At 43.1% G+C, this 23,237-nt stretch overlaps 1 protein-coding gene across 6 annotated transcripts in view; it reads left to right on the top strand.

The window, feature by feature from the left end:
- Nucleotides 1-23,237, top strand: part of tspan9a (tetraspanin 9a) — a 238,323-nt gene that overhangs the window by 203,117 nt on the left and 11,969 nt on the right. For all 6 annotated transcript variants that reach the window (XM_053884522.1, XM_053884526.1, XM_053884525.1 and 3 more), the window contains 2 exons: nucleotides 3,230-3,304; nucleotides 22,460-22,561. In XM_053884522.1, the coding sequence (XP_053740497.1) occupies nucleotides 3,230-3,304; nucleotides 22,460-22,561 (177 nt within the window). The remainder of the gene's footprint in view (nucleotides 1-3,229; nucleotides 3,305-22,459; nucleotides 22,562-23,237) is intronic.

Raw genomic sequence — 23,237 nt, 5'->3', positions numbered from 1 at the left:
CACCTGGCAGAGCAGCAAAACAGCCACTGCTGTTGACCATTAAAATCCCTTTTATGTGTCGGAGTTTGCTCTGACTTCTGCATCATCATCAATGAAAAACAAAAAACAACTTTTTAAATTGTGTTAAAACGCTCCTCTCATTCTGACTTGTAAAATAAAATACACTTATTCTCATCTATCAAACTGATGTGAAAAATCAGCCCCACTAGACTCAGAGTTCTTGTATTACGCAGGGTCTTTTTTATGTTGCCATAGAAACCATCAGCACTATGGTCTAGGCTATTCATTGAAGAATGAATCTCCAAATAGTGTATAACAGCATAAATATGGATTTATTCACGGTAATGAGAGCTATTATCATCTTAAAAATAATGATGTCCCCATCACAGCAACCATTTTTAAACGTGTAAACTTTAGTTATTATTCATATTTTCCACTTAATATTCAAGTAATGCTGCTTGCAAATGCTAAAAATATACATAGTGCTGGTAATTTACTGTCCATCGTCAAAAAAGCAAAACGTGAATTCAATAAATAAACCAATGTTTAAAATGCTGAGCTCAACATCACAGTTCTGTCTGTTGTGTGAAGCTGTTGCCGTTGTTATTTTTAGTTTGCTCTGAAATCTGGTTAATGATGGGGAGTGCCACAGCCTCAGACAGCTCCCAGCCAACGTCTGTGATGAATTTCGTGCGTTGCAGTCAAATCTTGCTGCTGCCATATAGTTTCAGAATCCTCTGAAATGAGCGCGTCAGAGCCCCTTTAAGAGCGACCCGTGTGTCATGTTTGTACGTCAATGCTCCCAGCGATAGGAAGAAGTAGGTTGCACCCCACATCTCTCTAGGTTTCACATTTTCTAGAGCAAACAGATCAGAGTGTCTGCTTCGACTTATTAAGTCAGCGGTCAAATCTCGCTGGATTTAATATCACCGAAGCCAAGCGGCAGTTCATTTTCCAGTCTTTCTTCCTCCCTGCCAAAGAGATGTTTACGACAACAATTAGAAGAAAAGCAAGTGCGAGCGAAAGCTGTGGCCGAATCAGCGAGAGAGGCGCTGGCAAATGGGCGCGAACGCCCCCGGAACAAGTGACAGCCAAGATGTTCTGACACAATCTTGGTGCACCACAGAGAGTGCTGTACACAGGCTGCTCTCTTCAGCTCACTAACTGGCAACCTAAATGCAAAACATGGATTGCATTGGGCCTTGACACAAATAACTGGCTAGCTCATCCTCCGGTAACCACAATGCTATTATTGGGGTGTTGTATCTGGGTTTGTGTGCCTCTCCCCTCGCTGCGCTGCAGAGCTTAGTAAATATTGAGCTGAATGTGAGTCAAACGCGGAGAATAGTAGATGAGGTGCATCAGTGCAGTTTTAAAACCTCACTCGGCTCCTCTCACATGATCACCTGCAAAGGCGTTTTTCACTGAAAAGCCTGCTGAATGTAAGCGCTGGAGGGGTGTTTCACTCCAAAGTCTGCTCAGTCTTGCTCCTCCCTGTATTTAGGAGGTGACCTGGGACGTTTTGAGTGGAGTTGCTCATGTGTTAATAATTTTCTGAGCTCAGTAGGTGGCGCTCTTGGTTTCAAAATGATGAGAGGTCATGTTGAACTAGTGATTCAAAGCCGTAGATGATATAGCAGACAGTGCCATCTAGTGGCCGTTGAAAATCCAGCCGCTGTTTCATGAAACTTCCTCAACCCAAACACCAGGTTTGTTGGGACCAAAGTCAGTGAGTAAAGCGAATATCAAAGTGCAGACAAACCCAACCCTTTTCCTTCCTTCATCCAGAGTGAAAGACCTTGTGTTTTACAGGACACACTGTGGGAGGAAGCAGGTAGAACTGCTCCAAACACACTGATGTCTTGAGATGGAATCAACAGGAGACCTTCTCGCTGCACCACTGACCGCTGCTCCATCACTCTGCCCACCTCTTTTTCAAACTGATCCACAAAAGTGCCGCTGTGGACCATTGATAACTCAGTGGTCAGACACCTGTGCGATTGGATGGAACAAAAACCCACCGCAGCCCTATTGTGAAACAGTTTCAGTCACCTGATGAAAGATTTAAAAAGGCATTTATTCCCTTGAAACTGAAGTCTTATACTATATCATACTTAAGCCTTATAACTCTTTAATTTCTACCTGAACTGATACCATCCAATACCAAGTAAATTAAGCTTCCATTTAAAATGTGTATCGTGTGATATTTCCTTTTATTGCATCATAATGTGGAAGGTAAAATGACCCATTAAGACATGCATGACTGCACTGCTGTTTGGTTGTTCAGCTTGCCAACTGGCTCAACCCACTAAAGCAGACCTGGTCAAAGTGCGGCCCAGGGGCCATATACTGCCCTTTGCCTGTATTTTTGTGGTCCATGAGGTCAGACTATAAAACTTATAAGAAGCCATTTTCTCACAGTTTAATTGTCCGGTTTATATTTAGCCTTCACCAGTTCAACTGTAAATATAACACACTCTTTGTTTTCCTCATTTTTGTGAGTATTTCTTCTTCCTCAACATACATTGAAAGAAAAATCGAAAGAAAATTGAGAATATATTTTTGTGTCTTTCTTAGATACATAGATGTTTGGTTTATTTACACTGATATAAAATACATCTAATATGGAATATTTTCATACTTACTTGCTTATTTAAGTAAGTTAAGTACTAACTTAAGTGTATATTTCCTTCCCATCATGTTTTGTCATCGTAGCCAACAGTATTCAGGAAATGTAATTTTAAAAATACTAATGCGAAATTCAATAGCAGCAGAATATCCTGTACTAAACAGTAGAGTATATGTTGCTTTGTAAGTTTGTGTTCTCTCGTAAGCATCTGGTGTTGAATATTCGTTTGAGTTATAGTAGCATATTCATGTACAGTACATGTTGGGCTCACTGTAACAGCTGCCATCCATGATCCAACTGTTTCCTATGTGGAACCCAAAAGAATTTGACGGCAGCTTTAATTCTTTACATGTGAACCTCCTTTGTGTGTGTGTCCCGGTGTCACCCCACCACAGATGTGTGTGGTTTTCTGCTTTTGTGTTTCTATGTTTCATTATTTGGGTGATGTTCCTGTCACATTTAAATCAATGACTGCTGTTTGCTTCGCTCCATGGTGCTATTTGATGAGTGTCATCTTTAAAGCCTCCAAATATATTCAATGTGTTTTCATCTCCATCAAAGCCATTTTTAAAATTGTGCTTTTCTCTCTTCCTCCCGCAGTTCTTCATTGTCCTTCTGATAATTCTCCTGGCGGAGCTGATATTAGTCACCCTCTTCTTTGTGTACACAGATAAGGTAGGTTATTTCGGGGGGGTTCTCTCTGGCAATAAAAGGTGCCGGTGTGATAAACATGTCAGAGTCGGGGCGGCTGTTTCCGACGGCTGCCCTGTTTTGGTTGGGCTCGCGGCAGGAGGAAAAGTCACTTGGCAGTCAAAGGTCAGAGCATGAAATGCAGCCTAATCCTTACCAGTTGGCTCCTTGTAATTGGTCCCCGTGCATTTCCCATGACCCCTGCTGGGTGACAGGTCAGGTGTGTTTGCAGCAGATGACAATAAGTTCAGCTCAGGGGATTGTTGATATCTGTGAGCAGTTGTGCCCCATCATGTGTCTCCTCGACTGTCTGGTGTTTAAGGAGCCAACTGTATGGAAGAGGTCAGATCTGAACGCTATAATGACTCTTAACATCTTGATGGACAGGTGTTTTTTTTTTGTTTTGTTTTTTTGTTTTCAAATTCAAATTAATATGTATTTTTTCATGGCCATGACCGCATTCATTCACAGACATAGCCATAGATATTGGGATAAGCATTAACTTCTGAGTTGCTGAATGAACATTCAATAATAAAAATAAAATAACAAAAATAATTATAAAATATAGAATCATTATTTTTATTTATTTATTTAAATATGGTTACAGTTTTTAATAATTCAGTTTGTTTTCAGTAGATGTATAGAACAAAAATTGCCTATATCTGCAGAAAAAATATACTTTTTTTAACCGATAAAATTAATAGGTTGGTAATAAAATTAAAAATTCATAGGTAGGTGAAGGTAGGGGGCGCTGAGTCAACATTCAACTGCAAATCACTCTCTGAGACAGTCATCTTTATAGTGTAACAGCGTTAAATGCCCAAATAGTACTTTGCTAGAACAGTACTCTGATCTAAAAGTAAAAAAAGGGACCATACAAGTAGGAGAAGTATGAATCGCTTCATGTTGTCCTCAACAAAAGAAGCTTTGCCGCCCGAGGAAGGAGTCGTAATTCATGTCTGTTTCATATGACTTTTGTTTCATGGTCTATATAAGTTATTGCATTCCTCAAGCCGCCCAATAAAGCTGTAGAGAGTGAAAGTCGAAGTCCCCCTTGCCGCCGTAGCAGTGAGTCCGCACACCATTGGGACTGAGCAGCTTATGCAAATGGAAAATATAATGTGGGTTTATCAGTGGGTGACTAATACAGACACATTTGCTTTGCAACAATGGTCTTTTTTAATTAGCAGACAGAGAAGTTTGGGGTTTTTCTGGCACAAGAGGTGACGAGGATGTGGAGGCTTTAGTCGTGAAAGGACAAATGAGCCTGACTTCAGCTCCTGTCCACACGTGAATGTAGAACAGGAGACAGTGCCTCACCAGATCTATGAGTGGAAGGAATGAGAAGAGAGAGGATGTTACTTTTGGGAATGATGTCCAGGTTTGGAATTGAAGGAGATGAATATGGACCTGGACTGGAAGCTTTGCTTTTATAGAGCTGAGTGACATGATGGAGCGAGTGAAGTGAAGCCATCATTTAGTGGTCACCACCAGATTTAGCTGAAGACTCGTGTCTCAAAGAGGCCGCCCTCTTTTTGAAAACGACTTCTGTGTCTTGTCAGCATCTAGAGCACCTCGTGGTGAGACGAAACAAAGTGGGCATATTTACGTCCTCGTCTTCTTCATGATGTGATTTAATCTGTCAGCACGTCACCGGAAGCCCGTCTGGTCACATCTTTGTCCGAACATCTCTCCGCATGTCACATCATTTTAAGGACACAGCTTAATGTCGAGTCTACTAAAACCATATCCAAATTTCCCAGAACATTCCAATGCTCTTGTGCTTCATCTCAGTGGAACTTCTCTGCTCCGCGCTATTATTTCGGTATTTCACCGCCTGAGGAACCCGGGCAGACACATACCGTTTTTGTTTCTGTAATCCGCGGGAGGAATTTCAGATCGGGACCCGACCTCACAGCGACACAGCGGTGCCCCCTGGGAGTAAACAGGAATTATCTCACGCACATTAGCAGCTTATCTATCAAGTGTGTGTGTACAAGAAAGAGCAGAGCCTCTTGACTTCACAGCGCTACCTGCTAAGCAGACAAAGGTAGTCAACTGAATCACAAGTGGAAGATGGAAACATCAAATGAAGCGGCGGTTAACTCACAACAGATCATTGTTTACATCTCTACGGGTGACTATTGAGAGGGAAATGGTGACTTAGTAGCAAAGAAGCAGCATCTGTTGCACATTGTTCACATGGTTTCTAAGCTCTTTAGCATAGCTTTTTTATGTATTTATTTATTTTTGGAATTTAGAATATTATTTCATTTTAATTCATTGTGATATGTTGAGTACAGATCATGTGAAGAACATAATTCCCTTGGGATTAATAAAGTTTTCTGATTCTGTTGCTGCAGCAGCGCCAGTCTAATCCAGCAGGTCAGGACTGAGGGATTCAGGTGTCCCAGCATAGGTGGATCAGAAAACATAGGTAGAACCATGCAGAGTGTACCACATCAGCAGTGTTGCGGAACCTTAATTAAAAACGATCAAGCATGAATCAATCTTTCTGATGATGTTTAGCCACCACATGAGCTCATTACTGGGACTCCCAGTGGCTGGGAAATGAGATGATGTATGCAGGCATCGATCCTGCGGAGCTGGTGTGTCAGACTCTGGTCGTGGGTCTCCACCCCAGTGTCAAAGGTGCAGGCTTTAAATTAGCACCAATATATATATATATATATATATATATATATACATACAGTGGTACCTCGGTTCTCGACCACAATCCGTTCCAGACGGCCGTTCGAGAAGCGATTTGTTGGAAATCTGAATGGATTTTTCCCATTACAATGAATGGAAAAAGAAATAATGCGTTCCAAGCCTTAAAATAGTCTTTTGTAGGAGTGAATGTAGAGTGTCCGCTGCAGGTGCGCTGTTCCTCTATGTGTGTGGCCGCTGCATGTGGGAGGGGTTGCCGAGTGAGTGACGTCTCTCCAGAAGTGAAGAGGTGCCCGGTGCGTGTCCAGCTCTGAATGTGCGCTTCTGTGCAGTTTGGCTGTGACAAAGTCATAAACCAAGTCACGCTCTGTCCCAGACTCGCCTGATCCCTGTCCCAGCTCCAGCCCACAACAGGACATCAAACCCTGGAGTGTGCGCTCTCTACCACGGTCCAGTGTGGAGACAGGAAAGGTTTTACACCTCAATATGACGAAAAAACAGTCAGTAAATGTAGCTAACGGGACACGTCTGCATACAGAGGCTGCGTTATACACAATAACAAAGCGCATCGTGGGTCAACTGATCGGTCCGCGCACGTTATGGTTTTTCCGGCTTTTTCTGGGGGCGTTCGAGTTCAGGATTTTCGTTCGAAATCCGAATATATATATATATATATATATATATATATATATATATATGTTCTTTATTCAGTCTCTTTGCATGTTGTGCCTCTAAAAGAAAAGGCAGTCAGTGGTGTAGATTCACCGGCTGGACTGAGACTCATACGTGAGGCCTGCTGACTTAAAGACTATAATAAAAGTGGCACATTCCTGAGAGCACCATCTTTTTTAGATGAATATCATATGCTTTGACACTCACTTGAGACCACTGAGATAAGTTATACGGAGTAAGTGTGTTTGCTCCTCTGAACAGTCCTGTCAAACATCACCCCTCTGGATTCTGGTCACTCCTGACCTTGTGGGAAATTAAAAGCACCACTGCAGAACAGAATGATGTGCTGAGGTAATGGATTTTTCTTTTCTTTTTTTTTTAAACAATATATTTCCTTAGGTAACACTTCATCCCAAACGCACCAGCTTAGTTCTGCTTATTATTAATTTTCAAAAATGTGTTGAAATTGTTTGTAGAAGAGTCGACAAGTGTCACGCAGCCAAACTTTTTGGAGCTTGGATTAAGTCAGATGTCAATATCGAGGGATTAAATACCTTGTTCAATGTGACGGATGCTGTGGATAATGTCGATCGCTGACGCTTGCACCTGTCTTAAAGTAGTATAACAACCGAGTAGCAGGGCTCTTGAGTTTTGATCTCTGTTCACTGTGTGAGAGTTGCTGGTTTTGACTGCTGCAGCAGTATGCAAGGTTTGTAAATAGAGACATTGAGGAGGGGAAAATTTGTGAATACAGTTGTTTTTTAAGTTGCAAATTGAGGCCTTCCATATGCCTTTGTCCTGTGTAGATTTTGTTAAATACATGTTTAACTGAATTATTTGGTGATTTATATTGAATATATTGAATCTATGTACAGAATGTTTGGGTAGTCTTCACCTATGAAGTAAATTAACAGTGTTCCATCTAGATATTGAAGTCAAATTACACATTTGAAGGTGCTGGATATGAAAATATGTGTCTTTTATGAAACAAATTCTTAATGAGTTACCATCAGCCGGAGCTAAATTGCTTGTACGCTGCCAATATACATGGCGGATAAAGCAGCTTCTGACTCTGATTCTGATGAATTCATCGTGATACTGGCTTTCTGTCTCCTATAGGCCACTGTAGTTTGCTGGTAGAACAGGAACACATTTCTTTCACTGGCTACTCTTGTACTTTGTTCTCAATTTTTCCCACTTCAACAAGTCAATATGGTTAAGCCTCCACTCCATATATATACATATATATATATGTATATATATATATATATATATATATATATATATATATATATATATATATATATATATATATATATATATATATATATATATATATATATATATATATATATATATACATATATATATATATATATATATATATATATATATATATATATATATATATTCTTCTCTTGGACATTTCTGTGTAGTTAGCTTTGATCTGTGTGTCACACAACTGTTCATTGTATTTGACCTGATGTGTCACCAAACTTAATTATTCTCTTGCCTAAAACTAATGGTGCGTGGCGCAGACAACCCATCGTCCTGCAAGTTTATTATTCAGAAATGTCATCTGTCGTTTCGGTTCCTCCTTCGGTGTTTCAACGCGGCGACTGACCAGTCATTACACAGACTGTGTTTCTCATTCAAGAGTGTCAACGTGAGATGAGGAAGAGTCACGGCACACTGCAGCGCGTTTCCTCTTTCTTCTTCCTCTTCCCTTTGCTCGCTCCCCTCCGGAGGAATCTGTATGCTGCACGAGGCCCGACTCATCCCCGGCTACAGGCTGCAATCAGAGGAATCCCTAATTCACTTCTGCTGTTTGATCTTTTAATCACAGGGCATTTATTAACAAGTCTGGAAGATATACAGTAGTTGGCAGCACTTAAGCGGGTATCGACAGAGGCCTGCAAAACAGATATCTTAGTCTTTCAAATGGGTCATCTTTAAGTCATGAGCGATGTCTGCGTGATACTGCAGGGTGACAAGCTGTCGACAAGACGTGGGGTGTGGAGGGGGGCGGGGGGGGGGTGTAGAAGAAAAAATGCAATCTTGCTGGAGGAACATATTTTCCACCGCTTTCATCGAGTCCCCTCTTGTCTCCTCTATTTCCTATATTTTCTCTCGTCCAAATCCCTCTTGAAATCCGGTTTGCAAATGGGAGAGTTCCCCGTCTGACTGCAGGTACGCAGGCTTGGATGAGCTGGCGAGGAGAGGAGGTGGAATAATCGAGAAGGAGCGCACTTAGCAAGAGGCTGGCTCCAGCAGATGGTCGGGGCACAGCCCAGATTACGGCCATCCTCCTCTAATGCTCTGACCTCATTGTGCCTGTGTCCAGCCGGTGCCTCAGTGGCCAGGCTTTATTAGCCCGAGTGGAGAAGCTGAAGAGGTTTTAGAAAGGAAGCAGCATGAGGATGTAGTGAGGCCAGACACATCACTAGTCTGAAGAAATCTCTTCACTGGCTTTTCTGGGATAACAGCTTCATTGGATTCAGCTCAGACTGATTCGTTTACTCCACCAATCCAATTAATTTAAAGGAATTCCGGCTGCCGTATCATTCAACTGATCGATCGGATCATCCCCTCCGGTCATTTAGTTTCTGCAGATATGATACAATTATGCTTCAACTGCCACTAGGCTATAGATCCCCTCATATGATGTGCTTTTCTGAGGTAACAGTTTCATCTAACTTCCAGTCTGAAGTGAAGCCTTCACCTTCACCTTCACCTTCTTCTGCCGCTTATCCAGGGTCGGGTCGCGGAGGCAGCATTCGGAGCAAGGAAGCCCAAACTTCCTGATCCGAACAAACCTCCTCCAGCTCTTCCCGGGGGATCCCGAGGCGTTCCCATGCCAGACCGGGGACATAATCTCTCCAGCGAGTCCTGGGTCTTCCCCGGGGTCTCCTCCCGGTAGGACATGCCCGGAACACCTCCCCAGGGAGGCGTCCAGGGGGCATCCGGATCAAATGCCAGAGCCACCTCAGCTGGTTCCTCTAGATGTGGAGGAGCAGCGGCTCCACCCCGAGCTCCTCCCTGGGCGCACCCTATCTCTAAGGGTGCGCCCAGCCATCCTGCGGAGGAAACTCGTCTGTATCCGCCATCTCAACCTTTCGGTCCTAACCCAAAGCTCGTGACCACAGGTGAGGGTGGGAACGTAGATCGATCGGTAAATCCAGAGCTTCGTCTTGTGACTCAGCTCCCTCTTCACCACGACGGTCCAATACAGCGACCGCATCACTGCTGCACCAACCCGTCTATCAATCTCACGCTCCCCTTTTCCCTCACTCGAGAACAAGACCCCGAGATACTTGAACTCCACCACTTGGGGCAAGAACTCTCCACCGACTCGGAGAGAGGAAATGACCAGGAAGGTGTCTGGCAGTGGGACATACATGATGAGTGAAAGTTAAGGACAACCTCTCATCATGATAGAAAAAAACATTTCTCAAGAGAATACAACAAAATACTTTTTTTTTAAGCCAATTGGAAATGTTAGTGTTTTTCAGTCAAGATACTCTCCTGCACTACGTGATACCAGATGGTCTGGCTGAATTTAAGCAGTTTGAATCCAAAGACCTCAGTTGAGTGTGATTTAAAATATGACAATAATAATAATCTATAATACTGTTGATAACTAAAATACAATGCTAAGTCAAAAAAGAAAGAAATCTAACACTTGCAACGAAAAATCTGAATTTTAAGTTAAAGTTTTTACCCTGAAGTGGAAACAAATCACCAAACTATAATGGAAAAACTAAACCTAAATACAAATAAATATTAAAACTAAAATAGTATTTGAAAAATAAATTTGAGAATGGTTATTTAGGTTCCAACATTTTTTAAAATGCAGGGTTATTATGGTCGATCTCCCGGATATGACCTTGGTGTAGTAATAGTTCAACAGTTATATATATAGTACCTGTGTTAAAAATAGTCAGAGTGAAGAAAAAAATAAGTCAAGCAATAGAGCCTTGTGATTTTACCTTCATTTAGAATATATTGTAGACATGTTTTTCAATTCAACAAGGCTGGTTTGGCCAGTCGCCAGTTGGAGGTTCCCTCTCCTTCTGTGTTCCTCATCCTCTGACTATCACCGTCAGCCATCATACACATCAGACACACAGTATCTTACTTTCATTGCACCGTGTCCTCTGTAACATAATGCAAATATTCCATGAATATTTTGAGCATGTGTTGCACCAGCTCCATTACAAAACACTGACCTGATTAAGAGCCAACTTTAACAGCCTGGTCTCACTTTCATCACCGGTAACGAAGAAACGTGTAGAAGCCAACTGCGCCCAAGACAAACTCTAAATTTAAGCCTCGCGTAAAAAGGGATTTGGGGGAAAAGAAGGCGGCTTTAAATAAAGTTGAAACGGAGGAATTTACGATGGTATCTGTGTCAAATGCAAGGTGACACTAAGTCTCAGATAAAAAGGTGGTTAGTCACCGAGCGGCAGGTTCAGACGGGCTTTGAGCTTTTAGACAGAGTTGATGATGCGCTAAAAAAAACACTTGACTTAACATGAGCGCAGATGTGGAGCTGGAGTTTGTTTGAAGTGGACGCCGGGAAATCCTTCCATTCTGTGGGGGAGAAAAACAGGCTTAAAATGACTCGCAGCACTGGTGCCAGCCTAACGTTGAGAAGATATGTCACCATTATTAATTTCACGAGACAGAGGAGGGCTTTGTGTGAGGCCAGGTGAACTAATAAGATACTCACAAGTGGTAACACTATTATACTGCTGGGCGCGAAGATGGATTGCAGTAAATTCATAGATGTGTTATGATAGAGCTGGTCATCTTTCATCCGTGTTCATAAACTCCTGACAGGCAGATGTTTAATCACTGTCGGTCAAGAGGACGACACCGATCAATTTTCCTTTCTATTTATCTTACTCTGTGCACCTTATATTCTTGGTCCAGCGAGGAAGTGGTCAAAGGAAGTGGGGTTCATAAAGAGAGACCCTTGAGCAGCACCACTGATACTACGTCATTGTAACTCACCTGTGGATTAGTCCTTACTGAAGATGCAGTGTAACGTTCAAATGTCCTCGCTCCTTTAGTCACAGTTTTCTTACACAAATAATTCAGTTTACAAAAGAAGACAAGCGGAGCTGAGGGTGTTCTTTTTTTCCTTTAAATGATGTAAGCCTTCCTTTGTTTTCTCACCACTTGAACAATTCATTGAGAGCAAAATGCTGTTTTGACTCAATAAGTCCACAAGTTAAAGCAGTAATGCATAGTTTAAGAATATTATATAAGTAACATTGGACTCACGACCTGCTGGACTTACATCCACCTGTATTTACGACCACAGCCAGCAGATGCTTTTTTTTTTTTTTTTTAATTCAATGTCTGGCACCGCAGCATGTAGCAGCCCGGCAACGTGTACTACAGTATCTCAGCATCTCACTCTCACACAGTGATCCACCACTTCAGTAGCACCTATAACCCTTGCGTCGCCTATTTTGAATGGCATTCAACTTACGTCCAGTCTGACTTATGACCGGTAGGTCGGAACTGGTCCCGGTCGTAAGTCGGATGTTACTTGTATTAGCTTATTATTGATGTCAATATTAAGCTTTTTATTCGGTGAAGAATCGGAAAATAAACAGCTGTGCCGACTAGTGATGTAGTGCTAAAGCGGTTTCATGAAATAGCGTCCAAATTTTCAGAGCCCACTAGATGGCACTTTCTGCTCAAGAGTACCATTTCACTGAAACTAAGGTCTGAAAAGTCAAGCCTCTGTTTCATGAAGCCTCATCAACCACCTGTTGAAATAGTGGTTCAAAGCCAAAGGTTATAGAGCAAATGGGGCCGTCTCGTGGCCTCTTAAAATGAGGACACTGTTTCATGAAACAGCATCAACCAACACCAAAGCCTTCAGAGCAGTACCACTGCTCCACAGTCAGGTGAAGAAGCTGCTGCTTTGTCCTGCTTTGAATGCTCCGCAGCCTCTTCCCAGAAGGACGGGGGCCAGAAGGCAGGGTGGGTAGGGTTGCTTTAAAATGGCCGGTTAGCTCATATTAGCTTGAAATCAAACGTGATGTCCTGCATGGACGCGTTAAAGGTTAAACTGTTTGGCACCTCGGATGAAGAGTTGACATCAATAAACATGAAAAAGCTAAGCGCATTTGTGATAAGTGACTCGAGTCATTCATACCGGCAGCAGCCGCATTCACAGTCATGTTTTTAATCACGTTTTTAACTCTAACGCAACACAAGTTGTAACTTTCGAAGCCGTTGGCTCGTGCAATGATGTGTCACAACAACAAACGGCGCTTGAAACGAATTGCATGAAGCGCAACTGTTTTGCTGCCTGAAATGACCTGCCAAAACCAGCCCTGACTCAAACAGCGTATGAACAAGCCCACGAAGACACATCAGGCGTCGGTTTATGAGCAGAAATGTCTTTAACCACTGGCTATACTTTATTATTGCAGACCAATTACAGAGTAGCAGCAGGGGTTTCCCCTCATATTGTTGTGTGACCCTGGGGCTCTGCATTTCAGGCTTACAAAGCAAGCACGGGAATTAAACATCCTGTTTAATGATGTGCTGTTACGGACCTCTGGCTCTGGCTTTGTTTTCCTCTGCCACCTCAGTTATTGCAGTCTGGGGCAGAGAACCCTGGCTGGCCTCTGAGACGGACCCTAACTCATGCCGAGTCGTATGAGCTCAGTGTGGGTTCTTAATAATCCAGCTCAGCGAAAGTTAGATACCTTGGATTGTTAGCTGTTTCTGAAGACGTACGGCCTGAATTTCAAATTAGCCTTGGGCTCACTCTAATAGCTGTGAAACTTGCTCTCATTTGAATTCACTTTCACGTCACAGAGACTCACGATGGCAGCCATTTGGCGTTTCACACTGTGTCGTTTATTACCTCTGGCGATCACAGACTATAACCTACGTACGTCCTTTTGTTCGTCTGATCGAGAGATGTTTGCGAGATTTTTGCAAGATTTCTGGGTCGGTTGGACATGAGCTTACTTAATAGCTGTTTGAATTTGGTGGCTTTCTCTCAGTCCATTTGGATTTACGAACTCCTAAAATGTCACCATTCATTCTGCAGGTCACGTGACCAGCTTTGGTAAAAAGGCTGCATGACTGTAAAACGTAAATCACATCTTTCACCCCACTATGGTGATAAAAGTGTTTGTTGGACGTTGCTTTAAAACATTACATATATAAGGATTTCGGTAGTGATGGGCTGATAAGGTTCCATCAAACAGTGTCCTTGGTTTCAAAGCCCAGTAGATGGCGCTCTCAGGTTAAAAACAATGTGAGGGTTCTTTGAAATGGTTATTTCAATTCTACGATTTTTGATCAAACAGTGCCACCTAGTGGGCTCTGAAAATGACGACACCGATTCATGAAGCCTCATAGGGCTACGCTTAGAGCTCAACTCTTTGGACCTTGGGAGTTTGGTGCAATGACAATAGAGGCGATTGTATTCTATGCTGTGGTTCTTAAAAACACGGTGGATATCACAGAGGTAGGCACTGCCTTAGTGCCTTTTTAGTTAAAGGTTAACATCTTATTTTAATTTTATTTTATCTTGATTATTTATAGACACCCTCAGTGCCTTTAGTAATGTTGCACTTTCATAACTACAATAGAGGAAAAAAAGACAAACAGTGTCAGAAGAGTTTGTGAATATGTTTGCTTTCTTTGAGGTCATCATGAAGAAGCCTTGTGAGATAAAACACACTCCTCTTCTAAAGCAGCAGTTAAGTCCACTTGCCTTGTCTGGCCGGCCCTTCGCCACCTCACACTGTGGTGTGGGTCCGTGGACTGAGAGGGCAGAAGCACCGCTCTGACAGTCTCCTCCTGACCTGACATGGAAGGGAGCAGAGGCTGATCAATACCTCGGAAAGATGGAGACAGTAAACAGCCAAAGGAGAAAATGAGATTTGAAGACCCGAGCCAGAGTGTGAGAAGTGGAGTAGTAATGATGGGAGAGTGGCTCAGATTCTCGCTGCTGATTGCGGCGTCATTTGTCACTTGTAAATCAACCCTGGTGGATGTTGTGGAGGAATGACATCTAATGCCTGTAAGATCTGAGCAGACAAACGGGAGGATGAGACTCTCAAATAAGTGCCGATTTATTCTGGATCGTGTGAAGGTTTGAGACATCATAGACAATATCAGGTCTAATAAGATGAGACGCGGGCTGCCACTGGGAATTGAAACTTCAAGGGGATCCCTGCGAAGCACAAGTGCGGCTCCTGGTGAGTTCGCCGTATCAAAAGAGGACTATTATGTTCGCTTTCAGTTGTATGTTTTGTTCTGAAACACAACTACAGATGCCTTTTAGGATTTTTTTTTCCCCCCCGTCCTCACAGATTCTGATCTACACTTATAGTTATTGTGGTTAAACTCCCACGTACTGAGTTGAACCATATGACCCTTGCACTTTATTGCCTAAAATAAGAGTCATGTGACTTGTATATTCAGATGGGTGAGTGAAGTCAGTTCATATTATCATGGCAATGCTGTGTTTCAGCGCTGCAGTGTAATAGTGTAAAACCAAATTTCAGCTAAGTGCATATATGCTGACTTTGCTCCAGTGGGCTCTGTGGACATTGATATGATGCATCTTTTTAATGGCTTATGGTGAGAGGGCTTCTTAAACTGTTTTGTTTGGGGGACACGTGTCTCTTGCACAAAACAGCTTCAAGAGAAGGGGTGGGCAATTCAATTTCCTAAGGGTCCAGGTTATATACTGTGACCGTTGAGAGGTGCTGTCAAACCCAAAGAAAGGAGGGCGAGAGAAAAGCTTAAAAAATAAATAAATAAAATGCACAGAAAATGTTGGTTTGTTGTGTTTAAACTGCATTCAGTTTGAAGATTCTCAACGTGTGTCATACATTTCAAAATCTACTTTCAATTCTGATGTGTTTTAAGGGACAAGAAATACTCCTAAAACAGTCAACGGAAAAGACAAACAATTAAAAAAAAAACTACTAATAAAGGAATACAAGGAAGTTCTGTTTAAGTTATGTCTAAGTTGCATCATAATGAACAAAAACATTCGTGACGTGATCAGTTTTATAGTTTTACTCTGACTCCAGAAGGGCCACATAAATACAGTCAAGGGGCCATATTTGTCCCCCGAGCCACACTTTGCCCGCACTTGTCTGTTCAAGAGTGTTTGGCCAAAAAACTTTGCATTCACTGCCATGTTTGGAGCATACAGTATATTATACTAAATACTGGCCCTAGTAATGTAGCACTGTATTCAAGAGGTGATGAAATGTGGTTAAACTTTTGTCACATTTTATTTCAAAACTGTGTCATTGGTAGTTACTGGGTAGTTACTGAAATAACTTCTGCTCTAGTCAGTGTCAGATGCCACCCAAAAATCCCCATTTAAAACATTATCAGCGCCAGCTATTTCGCCGTCCTTTCACAAGTTGCTCTTTAATTTTTCCCATGTTTCCGAGTGTCATCTCTAAACAGAAGGTAGCAGATCAGGTCATTAGTTTTCCGTGAAGCAAAGTCATTTTCAAATTTGTGACCAGACACGCACCTACGAAACGTCGCAGCCCGGATTTGAAACCCTCAAACCGTAACAGCTGAGTGACAAATAGCTCGTGCGCACCTTCATCATTAGCACATTCTCTTGTGTCGATTAGTAACCAGTGGCAGCGTTTGTTCGTCAGCCATCAAAGGTCGTCTGAAGGAAGATGGATGCGAGACAGTCTGGAGGAGATGCAGAGTAATGAACACGGACCCACGTCGCTCTCTGTCATCACCCAACAGGTGGTTGAGCAGGAAGTTTGTCAGACAGGCTGTTACCAACAGCTACAACACAATTCATGACCAGCTGATTCCCAAGCTTTGTTGAAGCAATGTGACACTTACAGAGCCACTGTATCAGTTATGGGATTATTATCTCACTCAGCTGCATGTACCAAATATATTGTTTCTCTCTTGGAAGTGGTGAAGCATTTTAGATGGCCTCATCAACTATTGAAGTGGTGACAATAGGAGTAGCTGAGTAAATAGGCCAGGACAGAAATGACACACTGAAGTCATGACGGCGACTTCGAAAGTGAAACGCTGTTCACACCCAATAACCGTCAACCTCTTTTGAGACCCGAAAACTTGGATGTCAAACTCAATCAGGCACAGAGCCAAAATGTGATCTGAGTCCGAACTAAGTCAGAACAAATCATTACCGGAAACAAGCATCTTCACAGATCAGTTTTCTGTTCTATTTTTGCCTCAAGCGTCTCTGTAGACTGTGTGGTTAATGATTCACTTTGACATCCAAGCTCTTGTGGGCCACATAAAATGACGTTTGCTGCATGGATTTGACCTCTGGGTCTTGGGTTTGCCCCATGTGGGATTGTTATACACCGTAATCCACCCATGCATTATCTGAGTTCAGGCTGCGGGAGCACCAGCCGGAGCTAAAATACCCAGGCTTCCGTCTCCCTGGTGGTCTCCAGCTCTTCTGGGGACATCATTGTGAACTGGGTCTCCCCCGGTGTAAATCCTAGTTCGCCACCATGTTTGACCGATTGTATCCTTGACGTTGTTTGTGAGAGTTTCCCTGTACACTTGCCATGAGGTTTGATGAAACATTGTCCTAATAGATGGCGCTGTCCTCTGTTGATCAAAAGAGCCGCATGTGGCTCAGGAGCCACAGGTTGGCCAGGCCTGGTCTAGGAGGTGGAACCCAGTAGCTGAATTGGTGCTGGTTTACCGAAGACTCGGGAGAGTGAGGATAATTTAACAATTTATTAAGATAAATAATGTAAACACAAAAGACGAACAGGAACGATAAACCAAGGACATCAACGCGGAGTGAGGAAACACGAGCAGGTGCAGGGAGAAACCTGAAACAGAAAAAAATAAGAAGCCTGACTAAGGGGGACAACAGAAGAGGCACTCGGAGGTTGCTCACGAGGCCCAAGTAACAAAAGACGCTCTGTGGTGGATCTAAATCACACACACATGAGGAATAACTATAACACGGTGAAACAGAAAAAGTAAGTCTAACCAAAAACACTCACACGCGCAACAGCAAGAAGCAATAAACAAAAGCGGAGGAACGAGAGTAACTAAGGAGGCGGCTGAGAAAAGACGTCAAGCACGCACAGAATTTTTAACGACAGGAGCACAAGAGAAGTGAAGATCAAAGGAGTTTTACCGTGAGGACGCAAAGCAACCATCTGGCGTCACGAGCCGGGACTGAGGTGTTGAAATCCATGTGAGGTTAATTCGCCAATGAATCCCAACTGTGTCGCTCAGGCAGCTGGAGACAAAGAAACAGAAACAGAAACAAACAGGCAGCAACAAAATAAAAGCACGAGAGAAAACACTGAACATGACAGGTGACAGTGGACATTAATACAAAACAAGACTCCAAATGACCCGGAACTTGAAGAAATCCTCCTCAAAAGATACGCTCATCTTTCTGCTGATTCAGCTCATAAAGCTGCGCCGCACACAACACCGTAAATGTTGCGTAATCGCAGGTATTGAGAACCAGTAGATCAGTGTTCTCATACCGGTCCTCAAAGGGCCACAGTGGGTGCAGGCTTTGGTTCCAACCAATCACCAAGACCCCTTCTCACCAACCAGCTGTCTGAAGTCTCTAGTCAGTTGCTTGTCTGCCTGGTGCAGCTTGTTTCAGCTGACACCTGATTGGTTAACCCGTAAAGACTTGTAGAACCTTGCAATCTTGAAACCTCAATATTTTTTGGGCATCAGATGAAAGGCATTGTTGTAGGATGACGCCTAAAGGACGAGCGTCTTCTTAAACACGTGGACCAGCCGAGATGTATTGTCTCTCTGAAATATCTGGCTCTGAATTGACAAAATAATAAAAATAATCCTTCAAGGGATTCTGGTTTGAGAGTCTCCTCCATCCTTCAGCTGTATCTCTTAAAAGCAGATGTCTGGGTTATATAATCCTACTATGCGAGCTGCCTCTGTGCACAACAACAGAAGACAAGCGTCAGGCCTGTCATCACGTATATCCTCCCTCCTCGGTGAGTCGTCTGCGTTCCCCGTCGGCTGGCCCGGTCTGAACCCTCCTGATCACCGTGATGAATGTGTTGTCCTGTTTCTGCTGAGCCCAGACTCGGTCCACCGACAAGAAACCACAAGCTTATCTTTACAATTAGAGGCGAGAGCCGGCGCTGACGTCTCTGTCAATACGAGGCGCTTCATCATCGCCCCGTGGTAACTTTCGATGAACACTTCACTGTCGTCGCTTGTTTGTGAAATATTTTCCAGCATGCGGCGATGCTGTGATCCGAAAAGTTAGTTTTCCTTGTCAGAGAAAAACAGGCAAATACAGAGATGATGCGTCTGTATCCGTAGGATCCACAAACTGGGTCAGACTGTTTGTTCTCAGCCTCCTCTTCAGTGGCAAATTTTGATCATTAGGTTTCATCGCAGGCTGTAACACGGACCGGGAAGACGATGATGTTTTATACTCAGTCTGCTGCTGCTGTTCTTCCCTGAATGCTTTGCTCCGAGGAGTTGGTAATGAGCGGGGAGCTTTGCATAGACTCGAGATGAGGAGGGTAAAATGGAGGGAAGAAACAAAGAGTCAGAGATTGATGATGCTGCTGCTCTTCATCTCATTTTCCTGCACCGGGACAGATCTGGCCGGGCCGGTTTCCTGAGGGCCTTGGCTCATACAGGCTTGTCAGCGATGTTCCAGAGCATGAACTAAAGGGATTTTCAAATGACTAATGTCATTCCGAAGGTTTCGGAGAAGCCTCTAAATGGGTTGCGTGTGATTCATGAGAACTAAAGCGCGTGTTGCGAAGGAAACTTTAATTACAATGAGACCATTATTTCGACTTTTCTGTTTCATTCAGTGAGAATTCGAGGGCGCAGAGGGAGCTCAGACCGGGTCACACCAGGGGCCTGGGGCACACAAGATCATGCTAGGAGCTAAGATAGCCTCGTCAAATACGTTCTTCAGTCCCCACTGCGTTAGGGCTGAGCATTCCACGTATTTGACGGATTTATTTAGTTGTTTTTTATTTATTTTACATTTTATTTTCCATTTTTGGTTCTTTTTGGTTGTATTGTCATTTCCATTTTTTTTGTTTGTTGGTTTGTTTCTTTGTCTAAACTGACTGGAACACCTGAACGACAGGAACAAACAAGAGTGAGAGTAACACAAGACTGACTGGCACGACTGACACCATAAAAAGGACCTAAAACAGACCATTTTAAATGTCCTTTTCAAGTCATTCCACTCAAAGAACTTTGTTTTCCATCTAGAGATACAGTGCTACCTCGGTTCCAGACGTTTTGTTGGAAATCTGAATCGATTTTTCCCATTACAATGAGTGTAAAAAGAAATAATGCGTTCCAAGCCTTAAAATAGGCTTTTGTAGGAGTGAATGTAGAGTGTGTGCTGCAGGTGCGCTGCTCGTCTATGTGTGTGGCCGCTGCATGTGGGAGGGGTTGCCGAGTGAGTGACGTCTCTCCAGAAGTGAAGAGGTGCCCGGTGTGTGTCCAGCTCTGAATGTGCGCTTCTGTGCAGTTTGGCTGTGACAAAGTCATGAACCAAGTCACGCTCTGTCCCAGACTCGCCTCGTCCCTGTCCCAGCTCCAGCCCACAACAGGACATCAAACCCTGGAGTGTGCGTTTTTTCAGGTTTTTATCGAGGGCGTTCGAGTTCGAAGCAAGAAAATCTCAAAATTTTTGTTCGAACTCCGATTTGTTTGACGTCTGGGATGTTCGAAAACCAAGGTTCCACTGTATGTTTCTTTTGTGACCATTTTTCTCCATTAACTTTTTTGGAATACTACCTTCATTTTTTTTCTATTATTATATATTTTTCAATACTATTGTGCATTTCTTCTTTCCTTCAAGTATTTAATCTTAAATACATGGTTTTTAGAAACATGGTTGAAAAATATCACAACTACATGTTGCTTTTCAGTGGTTTTGTGTACTTCCAGACCACAACTTTTGTCTTTTTTTTTTTTGTATTATGGAATATTTACTTGTGCTGAGGACCAACAAGAACCACGACTGTGTGCCTCCACTGGTGTATCCATGATGAACAGGATATAGGCAAGACACATACACGTTAAACCAGGCATGGTAATGAGGCGGCGAGTCTGGACACCACAGCACGTCCACCCTGCATGAATCAAAGCTCCCTGACTGTGAGCTTGGTGGGGTGACTTGTCAGAGCTGTCCTGTCCACTACAAATTGGAATGAGGTCATCACTGACCTCAGAACAGCAAGCGGTCTGCTCATTTTTAACCTCACACAGCCCTTAGCTTTCACCCAGCCTTCCTGGAGTCAAATATGTTATAACAACCAAAGCCATCAGTGCAGACGGCTGAAAAGCAGACGGCAAAAACTGTGACTTTTATTGAGGCTACTGAAAAGCTCCTTCACTCAACATTTCTCATCCAGCTGGGGCACTTTCTTCCATAATGTCACTTTAGAATCATGAGACTTACGTCCAACTTTGAATGGTATTGAAGTGTTCTTGGCTTTGTTTGAAAGAGGAGTGAAGTCTCCAGTGCAGTATCTTTTCTGTTACATTATGCCACTGGTGACATTTCATCAAGTCTGAAGGAGTTGTTATGCACACACTCTGGCTCTGACGTGATTGTCTGATAGGTTATTGAAATTCCTCTTGTAAAGAAATGATGGTAGTTTATGGGTGAATATGATTTTTTTTTTCAATTGCATATCAACGTTCAAATCATTATTGGGGAGGCAAAAAAAAACAGGGTAGAACTCAGTTATTCTAGCGGCCAAAACTGCCAGAGAGAGACAAGTATTTTAATAGATCAGATCAATTGTTGTTGTTTTTTTATAAATTTTTAGTGGTTATCTTGAAAAAACACATGAATGCTCTCCAGCAACACAGACCTATAACACAGGAGAGGTTTCCTGCTAACTTGTGGAACGCTTGAACTCGAAGCTTTGACATGATATCAACATACTGATGGTGAGTTTCTGCTGCACTTTAAGATAGTTTTGGATTTTATTTGGAAGCGTCATTTAGATTTGTCGGTGATGAAGTTATTTCCGCCCTGTCAGCTCCACCTACTGATCTTCCTTTTTTTAATACAAAGTGTTATAGTTATCTGCTTGTTGACTGGATTTCCCCGCCAGCTTTCCTCCTGAGGAAAACACCAGTCTCTGGAAATAGATGTGAAGTTTGCCGTGTCAGGGAAGATGCTGCTTCTTTAAGTGTCTGCAGTTTCCTGCTCGACTGAGGACTTTAACTATTAAGTCGTCCCATTGTGCTGTGATGTCACCTGGGATTGCTGGTGGACTTGGATGGAAGATTTTCCTCCTATTAATTACCTCAAATCTGAAGTGCCTCTCAATCTGTGCAGGCATTGTGCGCCAATCCTCCGGCGAAGTCGACTGCAGGAGGACTCAACCTTTGGTGTTGTATCTTATTAGTGCGGACAAAGAGATTAATCCTTGTCAGATGCGGACGTCGCAGTTGAGTCGCATCACTCTCTGGTTTTTTTTAAGGGCCACAGGGAGGTCGCGTGTGAAGCTGAACCAGGACAGTGCCGTGTCTGTCGCTGGATGAATTAAAATCCCACCAAACTAAATGAGCCCCAGTTTTATTCCCAGCTCTTCTCAAAGTTCCGATCCTTGATCAATCATGTGCGCTGCGTTGAGAAGAGAAAAAAAAAGCTTGCCACATCTCAATCCATTTCCCGCATCAGCAGAGCAGAAAATGTGAATACACTCCCTGAAGTCTGTTTTTACAAGCCGTCATTACCCATGCTCAGCCATGTTGCGTCCTTCTCCTCCACAGGTGAGTGAAAACGCCAAGAAGGACCTGAAGGACGGCTTGGCTCTCTACAACTCCGACAACAACCTCGGCCTGAGAAACGCCTGGAACATCATCCAAGCAGAGGTGGGCAGACGTCACAGCGTGGGAATATTTGGGAACACATTAGCAGGAATCAATCTCAGTATCAGACTCCGTGACTGAATGCGAAGCTTTTGGACATAGTCCAGCTCGGCCTTCCCAGTGGTTTGCATCTCAATTAATGCCGTATTGAACAACAACGCTGGCTGCTTTGTCTCAGCCAGAATTACTTCCACCCAAGTCTGTAAAGAGTCTCAGACAGTAGCTCTATACTGGGCTCCAAAGTTTCTTTAAAACAACCATGCTGGTGTGATCTACCGACCCATGTGGTGGCTGTCAATGTGTCATGATGTGGAGAAAAAGTGAATCATAAAAACATCCTAACTTGGACAAAAACACAATATAAAGAGCAGCAAATATTCCGTTAAAAGGCCCGAAGAACATTAAATGCCATGTCTGGTGGATGATCTTTCCGCCACCTGTCGTGTTCTTCTGGGGTGTTGCTGAGCGTGGGCTCTGTTGACGCCGATATTGTACGACTCACATACTTTATAACACAAATCTGCTCACCTTGACCTGAGCTGCCACTACTATCGGCCTCTTTAAAACATATTCATCGTAGTCATGTTGACACACACATGAAGGGCCAAACACCCAAGTAATGAGAAGTAAGCAGCGGCATCTTTGGTCAGTACGTGTGACAACTGCGTGAGGATTTAGA

This window comes from Synchiropus splendidus, chromosome 14, assembly GCF_027744825.2.
Source record: "Synchiropus splendidus isolate RoL2022-P1 chromosome 14, RoL_Sspl_1.0, whole genome shotgun sequence".
NCBI lineage: Eukaryota > Metazoa > Chordata > Actinopteri > Syngnathiformes > Callionymidae > Synchiropus > Synchiropus splendidus.
This window is presented reverse-complemented; position numbering and strand designations above follow the sequence as displayed.